Below are 23,663 nucleotides of genomic sequence, written 5' to 3'. Positions count from 1 at the left end.
AGCAATTGTAGGGGCTTTCCCAGCCTATACTATATTCCTTGACATTGTTAAGTTGCACCCTCTATCTTACCTACTACTCTCTTCTTGGACTGATATTGTTTAATCCCACCCTCCTAATTATAAAATTCCTTTCAAACATTCATGGCCTCTTTCAAGGGACATGTTTGCTTCCAGAGCCCCTGTTCATCACTATTTTCTTGCCTTCCATTTTTGTACTTTGTGTGCCCAATCCATAGCCTTCATGTCCTGCCCCTCATCCTGTACCTTCCACCAGTGTTATATTTTCCAGTGGCAATCTCTTCACCACTCATAATAGTTTTATTTCTCCATTGATTAGCCCTTTTTGGTAAATATTTGACTCAAGAATCCACTTTTCAAGTTGTTGTTTGAGACCAACGACCTCATTTTGCTTTTCAGAACTGACCTGTCCTTCTTCAGATAAACTGTCCATTGCAACAATGTTCAATTTATGGCAATGAAAAGTATCTGGTTTCTGACTACTTTCTCTAACTTCTTTAGAATGTGCAAGTAGAGAATCCATAATAAGCTGCATTGAAGAATGTATCCTAACAGTCTAATTGATGTTCAATTATTGTTTTGTCATCCTTATCAGTATCTATTCCAAGGCTTCTCCACTCGTTAAGTCACTGTCTTTTATACTGAATTGGTTTTTTCAATGGTGTCCCATTATGTCTTAAGGCTCACTAAATTCTTTAAGACTTTGGCTTTAATGAAGCTTCTTTGTCTGCTGGCAGTACATTCAAATACTCAATAAAAATAGAGGGAATTATAATCCTTCCCAGCCTGGGGACTAATTACTTATTGAAACATGAGGATTTCTGCCAAAAAAAACTGATAAAGATAATATCTTCTGACCACCTTCAGTGAATTCCCCTGTTACCATGCCTGAGGACTAATGGCTGTTGTGATGCAGTAAAGGAGTGAAGATGTGTGTGCCTGTCCTCCAACCCCTCACGGTACTGCAGCTGGCTCTCCATGCAACCACCAGCTGTCCATGGAGGAAGCCAGATGTTCAGAGTATCCACTGTACTGCTTCATGAGGCTGTTACATCTGATAAACCTTTCTGTTACTACTCCATTCCCCTGACATGTTTGCTCAGACACAGATGTCTAAGCATCCCCATGGGAGTTCCCAATCTACTCCTTCAAGGATCAGACTTCACTCCTTGTAGGGAGTGATTACATGGATGCCGGTACCACTCAACCCATACATACTCTATCTGCCCTGTTACAGGCTACCATCTCCTCTAATAAGCAAAAATTGGGTAATGAGTGAATTTACAGTGGGTGGTAACTTCAGACCTAGCTGATGCAGCTGCTTGTGCTGATACCTGTGAGGAAATGTTTGTGAAGAGTTTTGAGGGACTGAGGAGCCAGCACAGAGGACTAGAAGGGTTATTATGTGAGAGAGACAGTGAGAGAAAAAAGGTATTACTTACAATAGTGAGAGTGGCCTTGCTGTGAGGTGGGTTCAGTAGTAGAAATAGAGTGAGTGTAAGTTAACAAGGCAAAGAGTGTGTCATTTACCTTGGCAGAGTGGAGAAGGACATTGATCTTCTTTCTGCATTGCTGACCATTCCTCTGCTCTATGCAGGCTGTGTGCTAGCCTGTTTAGTGACCTCACACCATCCTGGCAAGGTCTGGTGGTGTGTTTTCTTCTGCCAGCAAGAGGATACCTCTCCTTAATACTGGCCTATCTACTAAGATCTCCAGGTCCCTTTTTGAGAAACATGATGCTATTTTCCCCATCTCTGCCATGTTCTGAAACTGTCCATCAATGAGAAATTCAACTTCAGAATACCAGTGCTCATCGGATAGACAGTGGTCTTTTAAAGATAGTTTGAAAGGAAGGATCCCAGTTGGGCAGATATCCACTGAGTAGCGAGTTGTTCTGGGAATGGAGTATGGCAGAAATCCAATATGAGAGACCTTTAGAGGTGAAATTGATTAACAATGCAGTGTGTTTGGTAAAATATGGCAAGAAGAGTTGTTATGCCTCGTAGCAAAAAACCCTTCACAAATCTCGCACAATTTGGATTTTGCCAAAAATAAAGTGTATGATTCAGTCCAAAATTGCTTTATTACCTCTAAATCAGGTTACTGTAATGTAAAATTATTAGTGCAACATTGTTAGTGAACTTGTTTGCAAAGTGTTATCTCAAGGTTAATGCTGTCTAAACCCAGTCCAACTAACTTTTGATAGACATATCTTTCAAAAGGTTTAGACCTATCAAGTTGCAAATTTTGGAATTTAAGATTTCCATTATTAATCTGTTTTAAATTGTCAAAATTGATCTTGCACAGAAGTTTACCTCTCACTGCAACTCATCATTAATGAAGACATTCCATTAAATAATTAATTTTGCCTCTCTTGTTAATCGACATGAGGGTGGCATGATGGCTCAGTGGTTAGCACTACTCCTCACAGCACCAGGAACCTGAATTCAATGCCAGCTTCAGGCGACGTCCGTGTGGAGTTTGCACATTCTCCTCGGATCTGAGTGGGTTTCCTCCGGATGGTTCGGTTTCCTCCTACAATCCAAAGATGTGCGGGTTAGGTGAATTGGCTATGCTAAATTGCCCATAATGCTCAGGGATGTGTAGGTTAGATGCATTAATTAGGGTAAATATAGGGGAATGGGTCTGGGTGGGATACTCTTCGGAGGGTTGGTGTGGACTTGTTGGTCTAATGGCCTGTTTCCACACTGGAAACTATGACCATAAATATGTAGGCCAGTTTTTAAAATAATCCTGGCCAGTGACTCTCCAGTAACTAAACACTTGGACCTTTTTATTAATTTTAATAGCTTCCCTCTGCTGCCTGAGGACTGCAAAAGGAATTACAACAACAGCGGCACATTGGTTCACTGATTAGCATGGCTGCCTCACAATGCCAGCGATTTGGATTTGATTTCACATTCTGTGGAGTTTGCACATTCTTCTTGTGTCAGTGTGGGTTTCCGCCAGGTACTCAGTTTCTTCCCATAGTCCAAAGATGTGCCAGTTAGGTAAATTGGCCAAGCTAAATTGCCCATAGTGTCCAGGGATGTGGAGGTTAGGTGGATTAGCCATGGGAAATGCACAATTACAGGGATAGGGTAGGGAAGGGTGGGTCTAGATGAGATGCTTTCGGAGGGTCGATGTGGACTTGATAAACCAAATGGCTTGTTTCCACACTGTAGGGATTCTATGATTCTCTGAAGAACAACTGTCAAAAGCTTGATCATAAAGCTAGGCTTTAAGAATTTTCTTAAAAGAAGAAAACAAGAGGGAGTGATGGAATATTGTGGACAAGGATTTCAGAGTTTGGGATCTAGACAAATGACAGAACAGTCACCAATTGTAGTGCAGTTGTGATTGTGATTTCACAACAGGCTAAAATGATAGTGCAGCAATCTTCGAAGGTAGTAGAAATTGAGTGGGGGAAAGCCATGGAAGGATTTGAAACCTGCGATGTGAATTATAAAATCAAAGATGTTTCTGAAAAATCTGGGGATTATCACAAGGTCAAAATTCCAACACTCTAAATTACAAACTGTCCAACACATTACTGAGAGAAAAGTTAGGCTTGTGGGTGGCTCAGTGGTTAGCACTGCTGCCTCACAGCGCCAGGGTACCTGAGTTCAATTCCCGTCTCAGGCAACTGTCTATGTGGAGTTTGCACATTCGTCCCCTGTCTGCGTGGGTTTCCTTCTGGCGCTCTGGTTTCCTCCCACAGTCCAAAGATGTGCAGGCTAGGTGAATTGGTCATGCTAAATTGCCCATAGTGTTAGGTGCATTAGTCAGGGGGAAATGGGTCTGGATGGGTTGCTCTTCGGAGGGTCAGTGTGGACTTGTTGGGCCGCAGAGCCTGTTTCCACACTGTAGGGAATCTAATCAAATATTTAAAAAAGGTTTGTCACTCCTTGGTTATTATGTGATAGTCTAAAACAACTTGCTTTTATTTGATTAAACCCTTAATTTGTTTTGATTATGCCTACATGAAAGTGCTAAATGCGAAATGCAGAATTAATTAACTTGACATAATTTCTTTCACCAATTTTGATCTGAGTTTAATAAAAATGTTGTTTAAAAATGTTGAAAATGTTTGGCCATTAGTTTCCTTATTCTTGCATCCAAGAAGGTGACTCGACATAGGATTAATGTGGAAACATGGATCATTTCTCTAATGTAGCAATATTATTGTGGTTCGGTTTCATTCATGAACCGTAGGTGTCGCTGGCTGGGCCAGCATTTATTGCCCATCTCTACTTGCTCATGAGAAGATGGTGGGTTGCCTTCATGAACTGCTGCAGTCTATTTAGTTTAGGTACACAAAAATGCCATTAGGGAAGGAGTGCCAGGATTTTGACCCAGTGACAATGAAGGAAAAACAATATATTTCCACATGAGGATGGTGTGTGGATCAGAGAGGAACATGCAGCTGGAGATGTTCCCATGTTTCTGTTGCCCTTGACCATCTAGGCTGTCATGGTTTTGAGTTTGGAAGGGGTTATCTGAGGAACTTTGATAAAATTCTGAAGTACATCTGGTCAATGGTACACACAGCTGGTGCTGAGCATAAATGGTGGAGACAGTCAATGTCAGTGGATGTGGTGCCAATCAAGTGGGCAGCTTTGTCCAGCATAGTGTCAAGTGTCATGAATGTTTTTGAAACTACACTCATCCTCACTAGTGTATTCCATCACACTGTTGACTTCTGCCTTGGAGATATTACACTGGGTTTGGGAGTCAGGAGGTAAGTTACCCACTGCAGGATTCCTAGCCTCTGACCAGCTCTTGCAGCCATAAGATTTATATGGCTTGGATCAACATTCTGATCCAAGGTAACATTCAGAATGTTGAAAGTGGAGAATTCAAGGATGACAATGCCATTGAATGTCAAGGGGTAATGGTTAGATACTCTCTTGGTGGAGATGATCACTGTTTGGCAGTAGTTTGGTACAAATGTCATTTGCCACTTGTCATCCCAAATCTGGATATTGTTCAATTTTGCTGTACTTGGACATGGATAGACGAAAAATCTGAGTTGTGAATAGAGCTGAATGTTATGCAATAATTGGCAAACATTCCCATTTCTGATCTTATTGTGAAGGGTATGTCATTGATAAAGACTACTGGGGACCAAAGATGTAGATGTAGTTTGGGCGGCACGGTGGCACAGTGGTTAGCACTGCTGCCTCACAGCTCTGGAGACCCGGGTTCAATTCCCGACTCAGGCGACTGACTGTGTGGAGTTTGCACATTCTCCCCGTGTCTGCGTGGGTTTCCTCCGGGTGCTCCGGTTTCCTCCCACAGTCCAAAGATGTGCGGGCCAGGTGAATTGGCTATTCCAAATTGCCCATAGTGTTAGGTAAAGGGGTAAGCGTAGGGGTATGAGTGGGTTGCGCTTCGGCGGGTCGGTGTGGACTTGTTGGGCCGAAGGGCCTGTTTCCACACTGTAAGTAATCTAATCTAATAAAAAAAGAACTGAATCGATACTTTGCATCAGTTTTCATGGTGGAGGGCACCAGTAGCACACCAGAACTTCAAGAGAATCAGGTAGGCAGAGATGGGTGTAGTAGCATCGCTAAGGAGAAAGTGCTGGAGAAGCTGAGAGGACTACACCCCAAGGTTCAGAAGGAGATTGCAGACGTGTTAATGGTGATCTTTCAAGAATCTCTAGAGTCAAGGAGGCACAGAGAATTGGAAAATCCCGATTGTAACACCCCTGTTTAAGAAGGGATGGAGGCAGAAGACAGGACATTGGAGACAGGTTAACCTGAGCTCATTCATTGCTAAGAATTTAGAGTCCATTAAGGATGAGATTGCGGAGTACTTGGAATGCATGCTAAATTGAGCTGAGTCATCATGGCTTTGTCAAGGATGGTTGTCCCTGATAAGTCTGTTAGAATTCTTTGGCGAGGTAATGTGCATGTTGGACAAAAGAGAGCCAGTGAACATGATGTATTTGAACTTCCAGAATGTCTTTGACAAGGTGCCAGACAAGAGGCTGCTAAATAAGATAACAGCCCATGCTTGCTGGGGCAAGCTACTGGCATGGGTAGAGGATTGGTTGATTTGCAGAAGACAGAAAATAGAGATATGGAAGTCTTTTTGCAGAATAGAAGCTGGTCACCAGTGGAGTTCCGCTAGTGGAGTCAGTGTTTGGACCATATGTTACACATTAACGATCTGGACGAAGGAACAATAAGACAGTGTGGGCATTGTTGCTAAGTTTGCAGGTGTCACAAAGATAGGTGAAGGGGCAGGTAGCATGGAAGTTGCAGAAGGGCATGGACTGGCTAGGATAGTGGGCAATGGGGTGATGGAATACAATGTGAGAAAGTGTAAGTTATGCATTTCAGTAGCAAGAATAGAGACGCAGACTGTTTTCTAAATGGGGAAAGGCTTTGGAAATTTGAAGCACCAAGGGGGTTAGGAGTCCGAGTTCAGGATGTTCTTCAGGTTAACATGAACTTTCAGTTGGCAGTTAGAAGACAATGCAATGTTAGCATTCATTTTGAGAAGGCTAGAATACAAGAGCAAAGATATGTTGCTAAGGTTGTATAAAGCTCTGGGAGAAAGTGAGCACTGCAGATGCTGGAGATCAGAGTCGAAGAGTGTGGTGCTGGCAAAGCACAGCCGGTCATGCTGACTGACTGGCGGTGCTTTTCCGGCACCACATTCTTTGACTCTGTATAATGCTCTGGTCAGACTGCGCTTGGAAGGGTATGAGCGGTTTTGGGCCCTGTATCTAACGAAGGATGTGGTGGAGTTGGAAGAAGTGCAGAGAAGGTTCACAAGAATGATCCTCGGGATGAAGGGATTGTCAAATGAGGAGTGGTTGAGGACATTGGGTCGAGAAGGTTGGGGGAAATCTCATCAAAATTTACAGAATGCCTGTGATCAGTGGAATGCCACAAAGATCTGGGTCCACTATTTTTCGTCATTAATATAAATGATTTAGTTGTGAGCATAAGAGGTATAGTTAGTAAGTTGCAGATGACACCAAAATTAGAGGTGTAGTGGACAGCAAAGAAGGTTACCTCAGATTACAACGGGATCTTGATCAGATGGGCCAATGGACTGAGAAGTGGCAGATGGAGTTTAATTTAGATAAATGCGAAGTGCTGCATTTTTGGAAAGCAAATCTTAGCAGGACTTGTACACTTAATGGTAAGGTCCAAGGGAGTGTTGCTGATCAAAGAGACCTTGGAGTGCAGGTTCATAGCTCCTTGAAAGTGGAGTCTGAGGTAAGTAGGATAGTGAAGAAGGCATTTGATATGCTTTCTTTTATTGGTCAGAGTATTGAGTACAAGAGTTGGGAGGTTATGTTGCGGCTGTACAGGGCATTGGTTAGGCCACTGTTGGAATATTGCATGTAATTCTAATCTCCTACCTATCAGAAAGATATGAAACTTGAAAGGTTTCAGAAAAGATTTACAAGAATGTTGCTAGGGTTGAAGGATTTGAGCTATAGGGAGAGGTTGAATAGGCTGGGGCTATTTTCCCTGGAGCATCGGAGGCTGAGGGGTGACCTTATAGAGGTTTATAAAATCATGAGGAGTATGGGTAGGATAAATAGACAAAGTCTGTTCTCTGGGGTGGGGTAGTCCAGAACTAGAGGGCATAGGTTTAGGGTGAGAGGGGAAAGATATAAAAGAGACCTAAGGGGGCAATCTTTTCACGCAGAGGGTGGTTCATGTATGGAATGAGCTGCCAGGGGAAGTGGTGGAGGCTGGTATAATTACAACATTTAAAAGGCATCTGGATTGGGTATATGAATTGGAAGGGTTTGGTGGGATATGGGCCGGGTGCTGGCAGGTGGGACCAGATTGAGTTGGAATATCTGGTCAACGTGAACCAGTTGGACCATAGGGTCTGTTTCCATGCTGTACATCTCTATGACTCTAATACTCAGAGTCCTGGATAAAGTGGATATGGAGAAGATGTTTTCATTAATAAGAGAGACTAGCGCCCAAGGACATAGTCTTGGTACGAAGGAATGGCCTTTTAGAATTGAAATAGAAGGCATTCCTTCAGCCGGAGGGTGGTGAATCTATAGAACTCATTTCCACAGAAGGCTGTGGAGACCAAGTCATTGAGTGTATTTAAGACAGAGATCGATAGGTTCTTAATTAATAAGGGGATTCAAGGTTACAGAGAATTACAGGAGAATTGGTTTGAGAAATATAACAGCCAAGAACAAATGGTGCAGCAAATGTGATGGACGGAAAGGCCTAAGTTTTCTCCTATGTCATATGGTCTTGTAACCTCAGACACTATGCTGAGGGACCCAGTAGCAAAGTCCTAGAGCTGAAGTAATTAACCTTTTAACAATCATCTTCCTTTATGTCAGGTATGATTCCAACCAACAGAAAAGCCAGCTGTTATACTCGGGATTCTTGATGCCATATTCGGTCAAGTGCAAATTTGACATCAAGGGCAATCATTCTCACCTCGCTTCTGGAATTCAGCTCCTGTATCCATTTTTTAACTAAGGTTGTAATGAGGTCAGGAGCTAAGTGACTGGCAGAACAAAAATTGAGCCTGAGTGTGCAAGTTATTGCTGAGCAAGTGTTGCTTGATAGCATTGTTGATAGCACTTTCCATTAATTTGCTGATGATCAAGAGTAGACTGCTGGGGTGGTATTTGGCAGGGTTGGAGTCGTCTTGCTTTTTATGTGCAGGATAGACATGGACAATTTTCCACATTGTCGAGTAGATGGCAGTGTTGTAACTGAAATGGAACAATTTGGCTTGGGGTGCAGCAAGTTCTTGAAAACAAATCTTCTGTACTTTTTGTCAGAATATTGTCAAGGTTCATAGGCCTTGCAGTATTTAGTGGCTCCAGATATTTCTTGACGTCGTTGTTGAGCGAATTGAATTGGCTGAACTCTGACATCTGAATATCTGGGACTTATGGAGGAGGCCGAAGTGGATCTGATGAAAATTGTTGCAAATGCTTAACTTTTGCACTGATATGCTGAGGTCCCCATTATTGAGGATGTGAGTATTTATGGAGCCTCCTCCTCCATTCAGTTGTTTAATTGTCCATCATGTTCATGACTGAATGTGGTAGAACTGAAGAATTTAGATTTGATCTGTTGGTATGAGATTGCTTAGTTTTGCCTATCATTTTCTGCTTATGCTGTTTTACATGCAAGTAATCCTGTTTTTTCTTGAGCTTTACTAGGTTCACAACATTTTTTTTTCATTGTGCAAAGACTTTATTGTATATTTTTTTCCACCATTAGGAAAACACAAATGTGCTAATGAAACATTAACAAGCAAAGCCCGTTAAGGGCAATTCTATGATCTAAAAAGTGAGGGAGAAGGGTAGGGAAGGAAGGAGGGACTAAATCGAAATGGAGTTGGAGGAGGAAATAAAGCACTATATCCCCTGTAGTGCCCACTTCTCCCTAAAGGCATCATAAGTATTGGTGGATACTGAGTGCTGCTTCTCCAGGGACACCCCGGCTAGAATGTAACCGTGGAAGAAGCACGGCAATCAGGCAATCAGCAGAAATGCCCCTGTCCAAATCCATCACTTGGATCTATTTATTGCTAGCCTAGCTGGGCCCAGGAGCAGACCTATGAGCAGACCTGTCCACACCTCTCCTGACCAGGTATCCAAAGACCAGGAGAATGGGGCAGAAGTGCAACTAAAAACACAACAGAAGATTTTTCAAATAACTAAAAAGGGAGTGCAATTGCCCACAACCAATATGTACAGGTTCCATAGAGCCCACAGCACCATAAAATAAACACTTTGGCAGGAAGTTCATGACTGCCACAATCTCCAGTTATAGGGGACTGCCATGTGCAAATCCCTGAACCACAGGTCCCCAGTGGAAAGGGGGAGGACTCTCATGTAGAGAGCCCTCCGCTAGTGATCCCTGCACCCAGTGGCAAATACTCACATCAAGACAGTGAACATAAGAGTTGAGGTAGATGGTGTGCAGACCAGCAATCATACAGGAAACACTCAAAAGACACATTTAGAAAGTGGCTCAGATTGTGGGGTGCAGGGGCCTAAGGGACATTCAGGATCTTGGGGCCATAGTGAAATAGACAGCATGGTGGCTCAGTGGTTCGCACTGCTGCCTCACAGCACCAGTGACCTCAATTCCAGCTTCAGGCTGTGTGGAGTTTGCAGATTCTCCACATGTCTGCATGGATTTCCTCTGGATGCTCCAGTTTCCTCCCACAATCTGAAGGTGTGCAGGTTAGCTGAATTGGCCGTAGTGTTCAGGAATGTGTAGGCTAGGTGCATTAGTTTGGAGAAATGTAGAGTAATAGGGGTAGGGGAATGGGTCAGGGTGGGATACTCTTCGGAGGGCAGGTGTGGACTTGTTGGGCCAAATGGCCTGTTTCCACGCTGTAGGGATTCTAATTCTAATTTTATCAGAGTAGAGCTACGTACTGACGGGGCTCCACAATGCACCTGAGCACCTTCCAACTGGTGTATGACTTTGGGTCGAGCATCATACCTTACGGGTTCTGTTTACTCTTGGATATCAATAATCCAAGGCTGTTCCCAGAAGGGGATATACCCAACTGATGTTTATTGAAACAATGTGCTCTACAAAATACTGCAATGATAGTAATATCTCACAAGCTTACCCATATAATGGTTACCATTGCAAGTGACCCAGTTTACAAGTTTACAGGAACTTTTCCAAAGATCAGACTCAAACAGGTCACTGAATTACAGAACTGACTCGAGGTATGTGGTCTACTAATGTTTCTGACATGGATGAGGTACGGTTGGCAGCATAACATAGATTTGCAGGTTTACTATTGAATAAAGTATGAATATCTTATTAAATATTTATTGAGGATTCACAACTTCCTGTTTGCAATTGTGAAATTTCTTGTTAGATTTTTTATTTTGATTTATATGACTTGGAAATTAAATAGAAAGATAATTAGATTTGTCTAAAGATTGGGCAGGCTGGCCCTCTTTTTCGAAAGAGAAGGTGGAGGGGTGATCTAATGGTTGGTTTCATTATAATGAAGATGTTTGATAAAGTAATTTGGTGAAATGTTAGAAGATTAGAAGGTGGCTCATGTGCAAGATAAGAACATTGGTGGACCAGTAAGTCAAAAAAACCCTTTCCATATATTTTATTCTATAAACATATTCTGTGTGCTATTTTTGAAGGGAGTAATCAAGGGTTGTTTTAAAACATTTTCCCTGTCATCTTACATCAATTCAAAAAGTCCCAGAAATCTTCAGACAAAAAAATCCTGATATTGTTCTTTTCATCAAGTGCTTCTCTTGAAGCAGTAGGACACTTTGCCTATTACCTAACCTATTACAGGAGGTTTCCTTCAGGAAATGTACCAGCATCAGGACCTGAGCAGACTGACAATTTTTGGACTTGTTTCAAAATACAAATTACAATATGAGATTTTTTAAAAATTGCTTCCCAGCTGCACTATTATTCTTTTATTCTGGAAAAGACATTTGATTAAAAAATGTTTTAATCAAAGTAAGTGTTCTAAATTAGACCTGAATCTACAAAACAAAATACACCAAACTTTTTTTTATTTAATTGACTTAAAACTCAAGGATATGACTTGGGTATGTCTTGGTAAAGGTTTCTCAATGGAAATGCTCAATTATAGAATTAGAATTTTTAATTTAAAAATTTAGTTATGTTTTGAGACAGTCTTGTATTTAATATCAGTTTGTAAATTTTGATTCATCCTCTAATGTTCATATCTTCTTGAATATTATTATTCTGCGAACTCCTGATATTAATGGAATTGTGGACATCTGCATCTGATCTGTATAACAACATGTCAGAACTTGAATGTTAAAGGCCAATTGCTGCTCCAAATTCTGATGAAGTATACAAGAATGCAACAGACAAAATGAACAAAATATATGAAAACCATAATGTCGTGCTATGATTTCCTTTTTCTGCAGTGGAAATATGCTAGCTACCACCAGTGGAGACAAAACAGTGAAGATTTGGGATTTTGCGAAGGTTGAATGTGCATTCACGTTTACTGGCCATCTTCATGCTGTCTGGGGCTGTTCATGGCACAGCTGTGGTGACTTTGTAGCATCTTGTTCCATGGATAACACTGTTAAGATCTGGGATATTAACAGGTAAGGACATATTTTTCTTATTTAGGTCTAGCTGAGTTTTCACATTGGATGTTACTGACAACTCTAAGTAATCACTCAATGATTTGGTAGGGTAACTCTCAGCATGCATAAACAACAAAGCTTACACTTGGTCTTGGTGTCTACCGTTAACTCGATCTCACATGAGTATGCATTCAACTACAAACATCAAAGTCTTTGTATGAAAACCAACAAAGAAATTTGAGGCAAGGCATTTTTTTGCAAAGTTTCAACTGAATATTTGTTGTGCACTGAAATTTTGCTCGTGATTCATATGCAGCTCCCTTATGATGACCAACTTGCAAACACTTTAAATTATTCATCTTCGAATCATAAGGTAGATATTGTCAGAAAATGGCATTTCCCACCTCACCACCAGAGAGTCAGCATGTAATATATCTAAGCCAAAACTAACTGTTCTGCAGCCATTTAATGCCCCAAAGTGGCATTAAATGCCCTACCTAGCTGGGCATGAGATTTTCCCTGATTCAGGGATAATCTTGTCTCAAAGAAAAGGGGTCAGCAGGATTGGCCATCAGCTTTGTAGTCTCAACAGGGCCAGAAGTAGTATTGGCCAACTTCAGATGCCCAGAGGACCCCCATCAGTCAAGCCAGTCGGTATCTCTCCGTTTTGTTTGAAGTTTTCCTGACTCTGTACAGGAATGTTATTCCATGGGGCCACAGTGCACTCTGGCAGACAGTCACTGAATTTATAACTGCCGTCATCTTTGGAATTAAAAGTTCAATATTGAATTGAATTTTTTGTCACGTGTACTGAGGAACAGTGAAAAGCTTTGTCTCGCGAGCAATACAGGCAAATCACATAGTTAAATAGCATAGATAAGTAATTAATAGATAAACAGCAGCAAAAACCAAAACATAGGTACAGGCGAATGCTAAGAGTTTGTGAGTCCATTCAGTATTCCAACAACAGTAGGGTAGAAACTGTTTCAAAACCAGCTGATGCATGTGTTCAGGATTCTGTACCTTCTCCTCGATGATAGAGGTTGTAGAAAATCATTGCCAGGTGGGATGGATCTTTGAGAATGCTGGCGGCCTTTCCTTGACAGCGGACCAGGAAGGTGGATTCTATAGATGGGAGGTTGGCCTTTTGATTATCCGGGCCAAGTTTATCACTCTCTGTAACCATCTTTGATCTTGAATGGTACAGTTGCCAATCAAGTGACATCTAGATAGAATGCGCTCGATGGCGCACCTATAATAGTTGGCATGAAGATTCACTGTCATGCCAAATTTTCTAGGCTGCCTGAGGAAGAAGAAATGTTATTGGGCCTTTGTAACCAGTACATTCACATGAAGAGTCCAAGAAAGCCTGTTGTAGATGACCTCTCCCAGGAGCTTGACACTCTCCACTCATTCCACCTCTGTGCCGTTAATGTGGAAAGGGACATGAGTAACATCCCACCATTTTTCCAGGTCTTCCACCTCCCGTCTGTAGTATTAACGTTAAATTAATAACGTTATTAATTTAAGGTTAATAAATCAGTCAACGTTAAATTAAAGACTGATACCTCATCATCTTTATTGACACCCCTGTAACAAAATTATTCCTTCTGAACAGAGACCCAGAAGTTGAAAAGTTTAGAACTTTTAATTCAACCCTGCACTTTCAACTCTTGCGCTTGAGGAGCTGGTGGACAGAATTTTATTCCCCCAGAGAAAGTCTCAGACATTGACTGGGGTTTGAAAGCTTGAGTCACTCTTTCTGGGAATGCCTTCCATTATAACAAGCCAATTGGACACTTGATAGGCCACTGACAGTTGAAGGATTCTACAATTTGCCCGTGGATTAGGATTACTAACCAATCAGAGACCAGCAGCTCTTTTGAATAGCAGTACCTATGGAGAGGGCTAGCTGCTGCTGGAAAGACATCCACCAGAGTTCCATGACCCAGGTCACATGTGAAGAATGGTGGAATGCTGTTCATGGATTTGGAGTTACAGGGGAAGAGTTATAGTTGTATAGAGATCATCAGCAAAGTCACGGTGGCTTTTGGTATAGCCCTTCCTTGTCCACCAGTAGGTAAACATGCCAAAAATTCTTTATCATATAGTGAGCCCTCCACCTGTCATGAGGTTAATAATAATAGTGGCTGCATGAGGGCCTTAACTGGCTGATAGGTGTAGGGAATGCTGGATGACTAAAGAAATTCAGGGTTTGATTAAGAAAAAGAAGGAAGCAGATGTCAGGTAGATCATATGGATCCTTAGAAGAGTATAAAGGCAATAGGAGTATACTTAAGAGATTAGTCAGGAGGGCAAAAAGGAACTTGCTTTGGCAAGTAGAGTTAAAGAGAATTCATAGGGTTTTTACAAATACATTAAGGATAAAAGGGTAACTAGGGAGAGAATAAAGCCCTTCAAAGATCAGCAAGGCGGCCTTTGTGTGGAACCGCAAGAGATGGGGGAGATACCAAATGAGTATTTTGCATCAGTGTTTACTGTGGAACAGGACATGGAGGATATAGAATGTGGGGAAATAGAAAGTGACATCTTGAAAAATGTCCATATTACAGTGGAGGAATTGCTGAATGTCTTGAAACATATAAAAGTGGATAAATCCCCAGGACCTGATCAGGTGTACCCCACGACCCTGTGGGAAGCTAGGGAAGTGATTGCTGGGCCATTTGCTGAGATATTTGTACCGTCAATAGTCACAGGTGAGGTGGCAGAAGACTGGAGATTGGCTAGTGTGGTGCCACTGTTTAAGAAGTATGTTAAGGACAAGCCAGCGAATTATACACCAGTGAGCCTGATGTCAGCGGTGGGTGGGCAAGTTGTTGGAGGAAATCCTGAGGGGCTGGATGTACATGTATTTGGAAAGGCAAGGACTTATTAGGGATAGTCAACATGGTTTTGTGGGTAGGAAGTCATGTCTCATGAACTTGATTGAGTTTTTTTGAAAAAGTAACAAAAAGGATTGATGAGGGTAGAGTGGTGGACATGATCTATATGCACTTCAGTAAAGCGATTGACAAGGTTCCCCATGGGACTGGTTGGCAAGATTATATCTCATGGAATACATGGAGAACTAGCCATTTGGATAGAGAACCGGCTCAAAGGTAGAAGACAGAGGGTGGTGGTGGAGGGTTGTTTTTCAGGCTGGAGGCCTGTGACCAGTGAAGTGCCACAAGGATCTGTGCCGGGTCACTTTCCGTTATTTATGTAAATGGTTTGGATGTGACAATAAAGGATATAGTTGGTAAGTTTGCAGATGACATCAAAATTGGAAGTGTAGTGGACAGTGAAGAAAGTTACCTCAGATTACAATGGGATCTTGATCAGATGGGCCAATGGGCTGAGAAGTGGCAGATGGAGTTTAATTTAGATAAATGCGAGGTGCTGCATTTTGAGAAAGCAAGTCTTAGCAGGACATATACACTTAATGGTAAAGTCTTAGGGAGTGTTGCTGAACAAATAGACCTTGGAGAGCAGGTTCATAGCTCCTTGAAAGTGGAGTCGCAGTTGATAGGATAGTGAAAAAGGTGTTTGGTATGCTTTCTTTTATTGGTCAGAGTATTGAGAGGAACTGAGAGGTCATGTCGTGGCTGTACAGGACATTGGTTAGGCCACTGTTGGAATATTGTGTGCAGTTCTGGTCTCCTCCCTATTGGAAGGATGTCATGAAACTTGAAAAGGTTCAGACAAGGATGTTGCTAGGGTTGGAAGATTTGAGCTATAGGGAGAGGTTGAATATGCTAGAGCTGTTTTCCCTGAAGCATTTGAGGCTGAGAGGTGACCTGATAGAGGTTTACAAAATCATGAGGGGCATGGATAGGATAAATAGACAAAGTCTCTCCCTTTGGTGGGCAAGTCCAAAACATATGTGCATAGGTTTAACATGAGAGGGGAAAGGGGAAAGGGACCTAAGGGGCAACCTTTTCACACAAAGGATGGTACATGTATGGAATGAGTTGCCAGAGGAAGTGGTGGAGGCTATTACAATTGCAACATTTTAAAAGCATCTGGATGGGTATATGAATTGGAAGGGTTTAGAGGAATATGGGGCAGGTGCTGGCAGGTGGGACGATATTAGGTTGGGATATCTGGTTAGCATAGATGAGTTAAACCAAAGGGTCTGTTTCTGTGCTGTAAATCTCTATGACTCTATGAGTCTATGACTTTAACCATGGGCCTTCCCACCACAGACTTGTTTGGAGTGAAGATGGGATGGTGATGGATTCCCCAGCCATAACCGTACACCGGATTAAATGGCCTCATTCCATCATACATGTCAAGGAGGATTACAACAAGATTTCACCTCGAGTGTGCAATAGCTTTATCAGCACAAGGTTGTGTTTGCCTATTGATAATAAATGAAAAGGTATTCCATGAGATTGTGTACAGGAATGGACAGGTTTAGTTGATCTACATTCAATATTCACAAGAAAATTTCTAACAAAACACAGTGGCAAATAAATCGATATTTTTTCCTGATTTAAAATTTATGATCGTCTTGGCCATTAACAACAAGCATTTTGGACCTATGTGAATGGTGAATAGCAGAAGCTAACAATGAATAAGGAATTTTGTGAATTCATGTATCCCCATTAAGACATACAAACTAAGGTGTAAATCTTATCTCAATTGATATTGTTAGTTCTCAATTCATATATATTGAGTGCAAAAAAATGCTTTCATAAAATATCTCCAAAAAAGCATTAACTGGCTGCATTACAACAGAAGAATTGCTAACGTCAATACTCGACTCAGTGAGAATGAAATTCTTTTTGAGAGGAAACACATTTATCTTTTTATTACAAATGACCTTGCTGAAAAACTGACCTTAATACTGAAAGGTGTTTCCTTGATTGTTAGACTGATTACTAATGGTTTTCATTTCCTTTTTATTAACATTTATATTAATTTTTAATTCACTTGTGTTACATGTTCAAAATTGTGTTTGTATTTGACCTTCAATACAACACAGACATATTTACTTGCAATTTAATCTAATAAGTGTGTGGGCAATAATACAGCTATTCTTTTAAGAGGCATGGATTCTGACCAGAGAAATCTTGTTAACTTACATTCTTATATTATGCATGCCAGGATTTTAGACATTTCAAAGTCAAAAGCTACATATTTATGTATAACCTAAGCTCACATTATTTCTGTCCTGCCTTACTGTTCAATGCATGCACACATCCAAAGCTTATCATAGTTGTCAGCATTGATCAGTCAATGGATTGACATGTTGCTCAATGGCACTGTGCCACATCAACATCACACCTGCTTATATGCAAAACACTACATGTACTTCAGCTAAATGTCCATGTTTCAAAGTCAAAGTAGAATAGTCCTTGGTCAAGTCAAGGAGGTCTCAAGTTATGGGTATAGCCACAGTCAGACTAGCATATAATCCAATCTCAGTTCAGGGGCTTGGACATTGTTCAGTTGGCTGCTCAAGGTGGTTAGAGGCAAATGTTCCATGTAGTCTGGCAAGTGGGTCAAAATCATTACTATGGGTCCAGTGCAAACAGTCTGGGGATTCAGTAAATCAGTCAGACAGCACACAAAGGTTAGTCTGTGTCACTTATCAGTTATGGCTATCCTTTCAAGTTGGTAAGGGAATGTGCACAGTCAGTCCTGGGTGTCTGATATTGTCGGGAAGTTGGGGAAGTCAATTATGGGATTATGGAGGCAGCATGTTGAAATGCGAGGTGGCAACAAATGTGTCAGATGACAGGTGACATGTAAAGTTGGGAGACAATAGTGCATTGGAAGACATGAGTTATGGGGAGATGGGTAGGGATCAACAGTCACTATCATTCTAGATTTCTTGGGGGCAGTGCATCATGATGATTGTCACAACTAAATTGTAAGATCAGGTCTTAAGTGATAATGCTGGTAGATGGAAACTTAAATGAAAGAGTTGGATGGTAATGTGGAAGCTTAGAACTGATGGGATCAATAGGGAATGCAAAGAAAAAAGGAACATGAAGGACTGGTGACTCCACTGTATTACCAGGCTGAGCCTGCGACACTCTCTGTGAAGATCTGAAATGCACCCATAATATGCAGGGTTCTCTCTGTCAGAGCATAGGGGTTCTACTTGCGGATGATGTGAGGCCTTTTAAGGGGCAATTGCATTAATCAGCCACTTAAATAATATGGAGTGAAGACGTCTACAATCACAGTACCCTGCATGTGAAATGCACGTAGTGAGCAAGTATGTGGGATACAAATCATGTTCATGGGCAATCTTGAGCAAGTAATTCGTCACTGCAGATTAACCATAGTCATATCTATGAAGCAGGAGTAATCACAAGAAATCTTAAAAATGTCATCTGTGGGCCATAATTCACAAAGATAATGCAAAGTTTCATTGGCTACACAAAGGCATGGAGTTAATTTCTTCTCACCTTGACCGATAAGTTTTCGCCAAAATGCTCTTTTATGCAATGCTATCTTTTTTGGGTAACAGGGATGATGGTACAAGGGAGGTAAGTTGCAGTAATCCTACTGAATTTACATTCTCCTGCTTTAAATTTGTGAAATGACATGATGCATACATCAGAATAAGGTGCGCTTTGTCAAAGGTCATGTTTCATAGTGTCCTTTCATTTCATGGTGTCCTTGTCAGAATCCTCCATGTCCCTCTGTAAAGATGATGCTATATCTGTCATTTCTGTGAATGTTGACTGCTCACATTACTAAGGATCTGTTCCATTTCTGACACTCCTGAGATAGGTTTATTGGCACCAAGATTCAGCCACAATAAGCCTCATTGTTGCTGTGGCCACGGTACAAAGTATGTGCCAACCAGTCCAGTATCAGCATCTGTCAAACAGCCTCCACATGAAAAAGTTGCAGTGGATGCAATGTGACAGACATACACGAGGCTTAGAGTCTATTGTCCTCTATGCTATTTCCTCCAGATGAGAAAGGGACATAGTCACCACAAATTGAGGATATCCCGATACATCGTCATAGAACTATACCATCTGCTGGAGCAGAACTTATAACCTGAATGAGAGGGTGCTTATCTATCTTGGTGGCCATCAAGGTGCATTGATTTTTATATAACTGGTTGCTTCCAAGTATCCACTAGTGACCTTTGTAAAATCACTCAATTCTCAACCCACAAGTGTTTTAAGGCTTTTTGAGGAATTTGTGATGGATCACACTGCTTCATTTCATTTTTCCAGCAAAAGAATAAGATATAATCACAAAGCAATAAGCTTCACCAACAGAAAAGGTGTTCTATTCCATCAATGTACAAGTCTTCTGCGATCATCTTAACCATCATTTAGAAGTCTACACCATGATGTCTACATCATGCCACGATTTTTACATCTTTGGAAATTTTCATGTTCCTGTTTCACTTAAAGGACTAGATGTCTTGCAAGGTGGTTATTGGGAGATCAATGCATCTTGTACAATCATGGCGGATGACTGCATCGCACAATGTCATGAGGGCAAATGGATACTCAATGCAGCCCATTGTTCTTCCAGGGCCATGGTGAAGCAGATGAAAGAGCTACAGAAGATAAGGCTGCAACGCTTGAATTGTTTGAGTGGGGGTGGCGTTTGCAGTACACCCTAGCCAGTATAGACCACATAATCTTTGCATTGTTTTTCTCTGCACAATTGGTGAAGGCAAAGGAAGGATGCATTGGATGTGGAAGAACTGGAAAGAGTTCTTCAAAGCAGTCTATGGAGACAGAACATTGAGCAGGAGGAGTATCACTTCCAGTATGACAGAGCAGTGCCACATTTGGCACCAACAGGATGAAACTGACATCTGGTTCCAACTGTTGTGAGTTGATTATTGTTACTCACTGAGTGAAAAAGATGTTCTTCTAAAACCTTGTTTCTTTTGAAAATCACTTCAAATCATGCTCTCTTGTTTTGGTTTCTTTTATGAATAAGGACAGTTCTATCTACCCTATCCATCCCACTCTTGATTGTAAAAACCTCTATCAGATTTCCTCTTAGCTTTCTCTCTGCCTGTTCTACCACCTTCAGTGATATATACACACAATATTCTTCATCCCAAAAAGCACCCCTCACACTTTTCTGGCAGCTGAGAGAGAAACTATCGTTTATTGTCATGTAAAAACCCATCTGGTTCAATAATGTCCTTTAGGGAAGGAAACTTCCCTTCTTACCTGATCTGGCTGTGATTCCAGACCCACAGCAATATGGCTGACACTTAACTGACCTTTGTGCAAATAGGGATGAGCACTAAGTGCTGGCCCAGGCAGTAACACCCACATTTTGCAAATGAATTTTACAAGAGCTTCCCCACCACCAAAGTTAAAATGATCTGTAATTGCTGGGGGTCCTCCTTACTTGAACAATACTTTATATAAGCCTATATTTGAGAGCTACATAATGAGTTCTTCTATGCTCATTATCAATTTGAAAGGCATCTTGAAGTAGGTCCTCTGAGCTACCTATTATCATTCAGCCCTTAGCATTTGTGAATTCACATACACTACTGAATATGAATGCAATATTTCATTGTACCTCAGAACAGTAAACACTGTGTTCTGCCCAGATCCTGGACAAGCCTGCACAATTCCAGATGGCAAACCCTACATTTTCAAACTCTCAGAGGAAGGGGGATGGACTAGATTGGTTTCTATTACATTCTCAGTCTCTGTATGCTTTTGTTGGTTGGGGGTGATTAAGGAAGGAATTCTTTTGGAATCTTATGGAATTCTTGTGGATCAGCTCATAGTCATCAGCTAATGTGGAGGTTTTCCGAGGTGCAGATATCCTCTGTATGCATTCTTATTGGGAAGGAATTTGAGATTTTGAACACATCCGGAGAATCAATTCACAGAAATTGTCTAAGTGATTTCTTTCTTAAATGTCCATTCCCATTTATCAAGCTTCTTAAGCCTTTCAAATTCCAGGTTCATCTCATCAGACTATTTCCTGAAGGTATGTATTTTTACAGTGTGCCTCCCACACTAACTGACCTGCACTTAAGATAGTCTTTTATTCCTGCCTCATAATCAGTGGCATGTACTTCACACAGTCAGGAGGGAGTAAGGTCCATGCACTTTCTCCAAGATCTTACTGTGTAGCATTAAGGGCCAATATCAAACTGATTCCATTTGCTGCTGTGATACCTGCTTGAAAGAGATACAACCCATAAGATATTAGGATATAGGAGCAGAGTTAGACCATTCAGCCCATCAAGTTCACTGCATCATTCAAATTATACTCATGCCCGATATATTTCTCAGGCCCATTCTTTTGCCTTCTTCTCCATTATCCTTGATCCCCTTATAAGTCAAGAATCTATTTATCTCTGTCCTAAGTAATTCAGTGACTTGGAGTCCACAGTCTTCTGTGGCAATGAGTTTCACAGATCCACCATTCTTTGGCCGAAGAAATTTCTCCTTATCTCAGTTCTAAATGGTCATCCCTTCACTCTGTGGTTATCTCTTTGGGTTCTAAACTCTCCTACTGGTGGAAACATCTTCTCCATGTTCACTCTATCTAGATATCTTAATACTCTGTAAAAAAAAACCCTGCTTATCCTTCTAAACTCCATCGCGTACAGACCCAGAATCCTCAACTGTTCCTCAAATGGCAAGCCCTTCATCCCTGGGATTATTCTTGTGAACATCCTCTGAACACCCTCCAATCCGAGCACATCCTTCCTTAGCTATGGGGCCCAAACTTCTCACAATATTTCAAATGTGGTCTGACCAGAGACTTATACAGCTTCAGCAGTACATCTTTACTCTTGTATTCTAGCCCTCTTGAAATGAATGCTACCATTTCATTGCCTTCCTAACTGCCAGCTGAACCTGCAAACTTTAAGAGAATCCTGAATTAGTACTCTTAAGTCCCTTTGTGCTTCAGAAAATTTCTATCTTTGCGTTCTCAAACTTAGGAGTTAATTGAGTCATCCAAGTTGCTTCCACCTTCAAGTTTCAGCCAGTAGTGCTCTCATAGGACATTCTAGGGTTCCTGCTCTTCAGCTTGAGCTCTTGGTATAACTCTTCTTGCTGCACTTTACCAGAAGTTCTCTCTCTCTCTTTCCTCCTTGCCTCTCTTTTCACCCTTTCTCCCTTTTTTTGTTCTTTTGCTTTCTCTTGAAATTCTAATTTCTGTTGCTCCAATTTTAATCTCTCTACTACTTCCCTATCCATTTCATCGCCCTCAGCTTTCACCACTAAATGTTTGGCCACCTTATTTAAAATTTTGAGTTTTCTGGCTTTTGGGCAAAATTCTAATTCCAAATCCTTTACTAAATCTTTTAACTGTTTGAAGAACAGAGTCATCGCATGCAGACCCTTGAATATTACTGTACTGCAAACTCAAGTAAAACTTTTGCATTAGTAACATTTTACTCACTCTACTTCATTTGTTTTATCTCTCCATTCAAACCATGCATAAACCGCCCCCCCCAATTTGTTCTGCTCAGATCCTAGACCAGACTTTCTTTGAAATGTATGAAATGGTCTCTTAACTCTGATATGCTTGCCACGTAACCAGGTCCCACAGCTGAAATGTCAGTTAATCAGACATGTCACAACTGAAATAAAAACTCAGCAGATGTGGCAGCATCTGTGGAGATAAAATCAGAGTTGGTGTTCCATCCTTCCCCTTAGAATGTCAAAGATCATTGACCTTCTTTCTACACTGCTGGGTGTTTAGTTTGGTCCGTAAAATGGTACTAATCTAGGCTGCTATCTGGGTCCAGGCTAGCTGGGTGTTGTGGCATAATCAACTATGCCAGTATACAGTTCAGGATGGCATTCCTGTCCACAGGCACCTCCAAGTCCTTATTGGTGATATAGGATGCCTGATTTCCTTTCTGGAACATGTCCTATGCAACGGAGTGGTGCAACATAGTTTGACAGCCAATTCCTGGTTTGCAGCATTTGAAGAGGTGCACAGCTGAGGTTCACATACGCGCCAGCATTGTGAATGATGCAAGATCCCAGCAGTGGTGAGCACCTTTGCCTGTCTTGCTCTGTCTTTGTGTTGGATAGGTGCTGTAGAGTCTGGATACATTATTAGTGAGGTGAGAAATGGAGGATAACATGAGAAAATCCTTCTGACACTGCCCCATTAAATAGAGCCTAAAAAAGGGAAAAATTCGCCCTTCTCACAAAGACTGCTGGGAGACCGAAGATAACAGGCTCTTCTTTGAGATCCTAAGATGTTTTACTTTTCTCCTCTGCAATTCCTTATGATTTTGACAGATTGTGTGAAGCTGAATGCAGTCTTCAGCATTATCACTTTCAGAACAATTACCTCAGATACCAGCAGTAAAGATTCAAAAACTACATTCTCATTGTGATGTAAAACTCTATGAGTTTCTTGGATTGCTGAAAATCCATTATTTGTGTTTGTGAAATAAAGGATTGTAAAATCTCAAAAAAATTCTGAGACTAAACATTTGAATTACATAATTGGTGTCTACCTGAATTCAGCCTGACCATTTTGTGATTGGATAAACCTTTCTTGATCATCAGTGAAATAATGGAAAGAGTTACCAACAATATTATTACAAAGCGCTTGC

General features: G+C 41.3%; 1 protein-coding gene across 1 annotated transcript in view; it reads left to right on the top strand.

The window, feature by feature from the left end:
• LOC132817667 (sperm-associated antigen 16 protein) overlaps positions 1–23,663 on the top strand; it is a 1,000,178-nt gene that overhangs the window by 583,440 nt on the left and 393,075 nt on the right. The window contains exon 12 of the mRNA XM_060828166.1: positions 11,942–12,127. Within this exon, the coding sequence (XP_060684149.1) occupies positions 11,942–12,127 (186 nt within the window). The remainder of the gene's footprint in view (positions 1–11,941; positions 12,128–23,663) is intronic.

This window comes from Hemiscyllium ocellatum, chromosome 7, assembly GCF_020745735.1.
Source record: "Hemiscyllium ocellatum isolate sHemOce1 chromosome 7, sHemOce1.pat.X.cur, whole genome shotgun sequence".
Lineage (NCBI taxonomy): Eukaryota > Metazoa > Chordata > Chondrichthyes > Orectolobiformes > Hemiscylliidae > Hemiscyllium > Hemiscyllium ocellatum.
The sequence above is the reverse complement of the archived record's forward strand: the minus strand, read 5'-3'. Positions and strand labels throughout refer to the sequence as shown.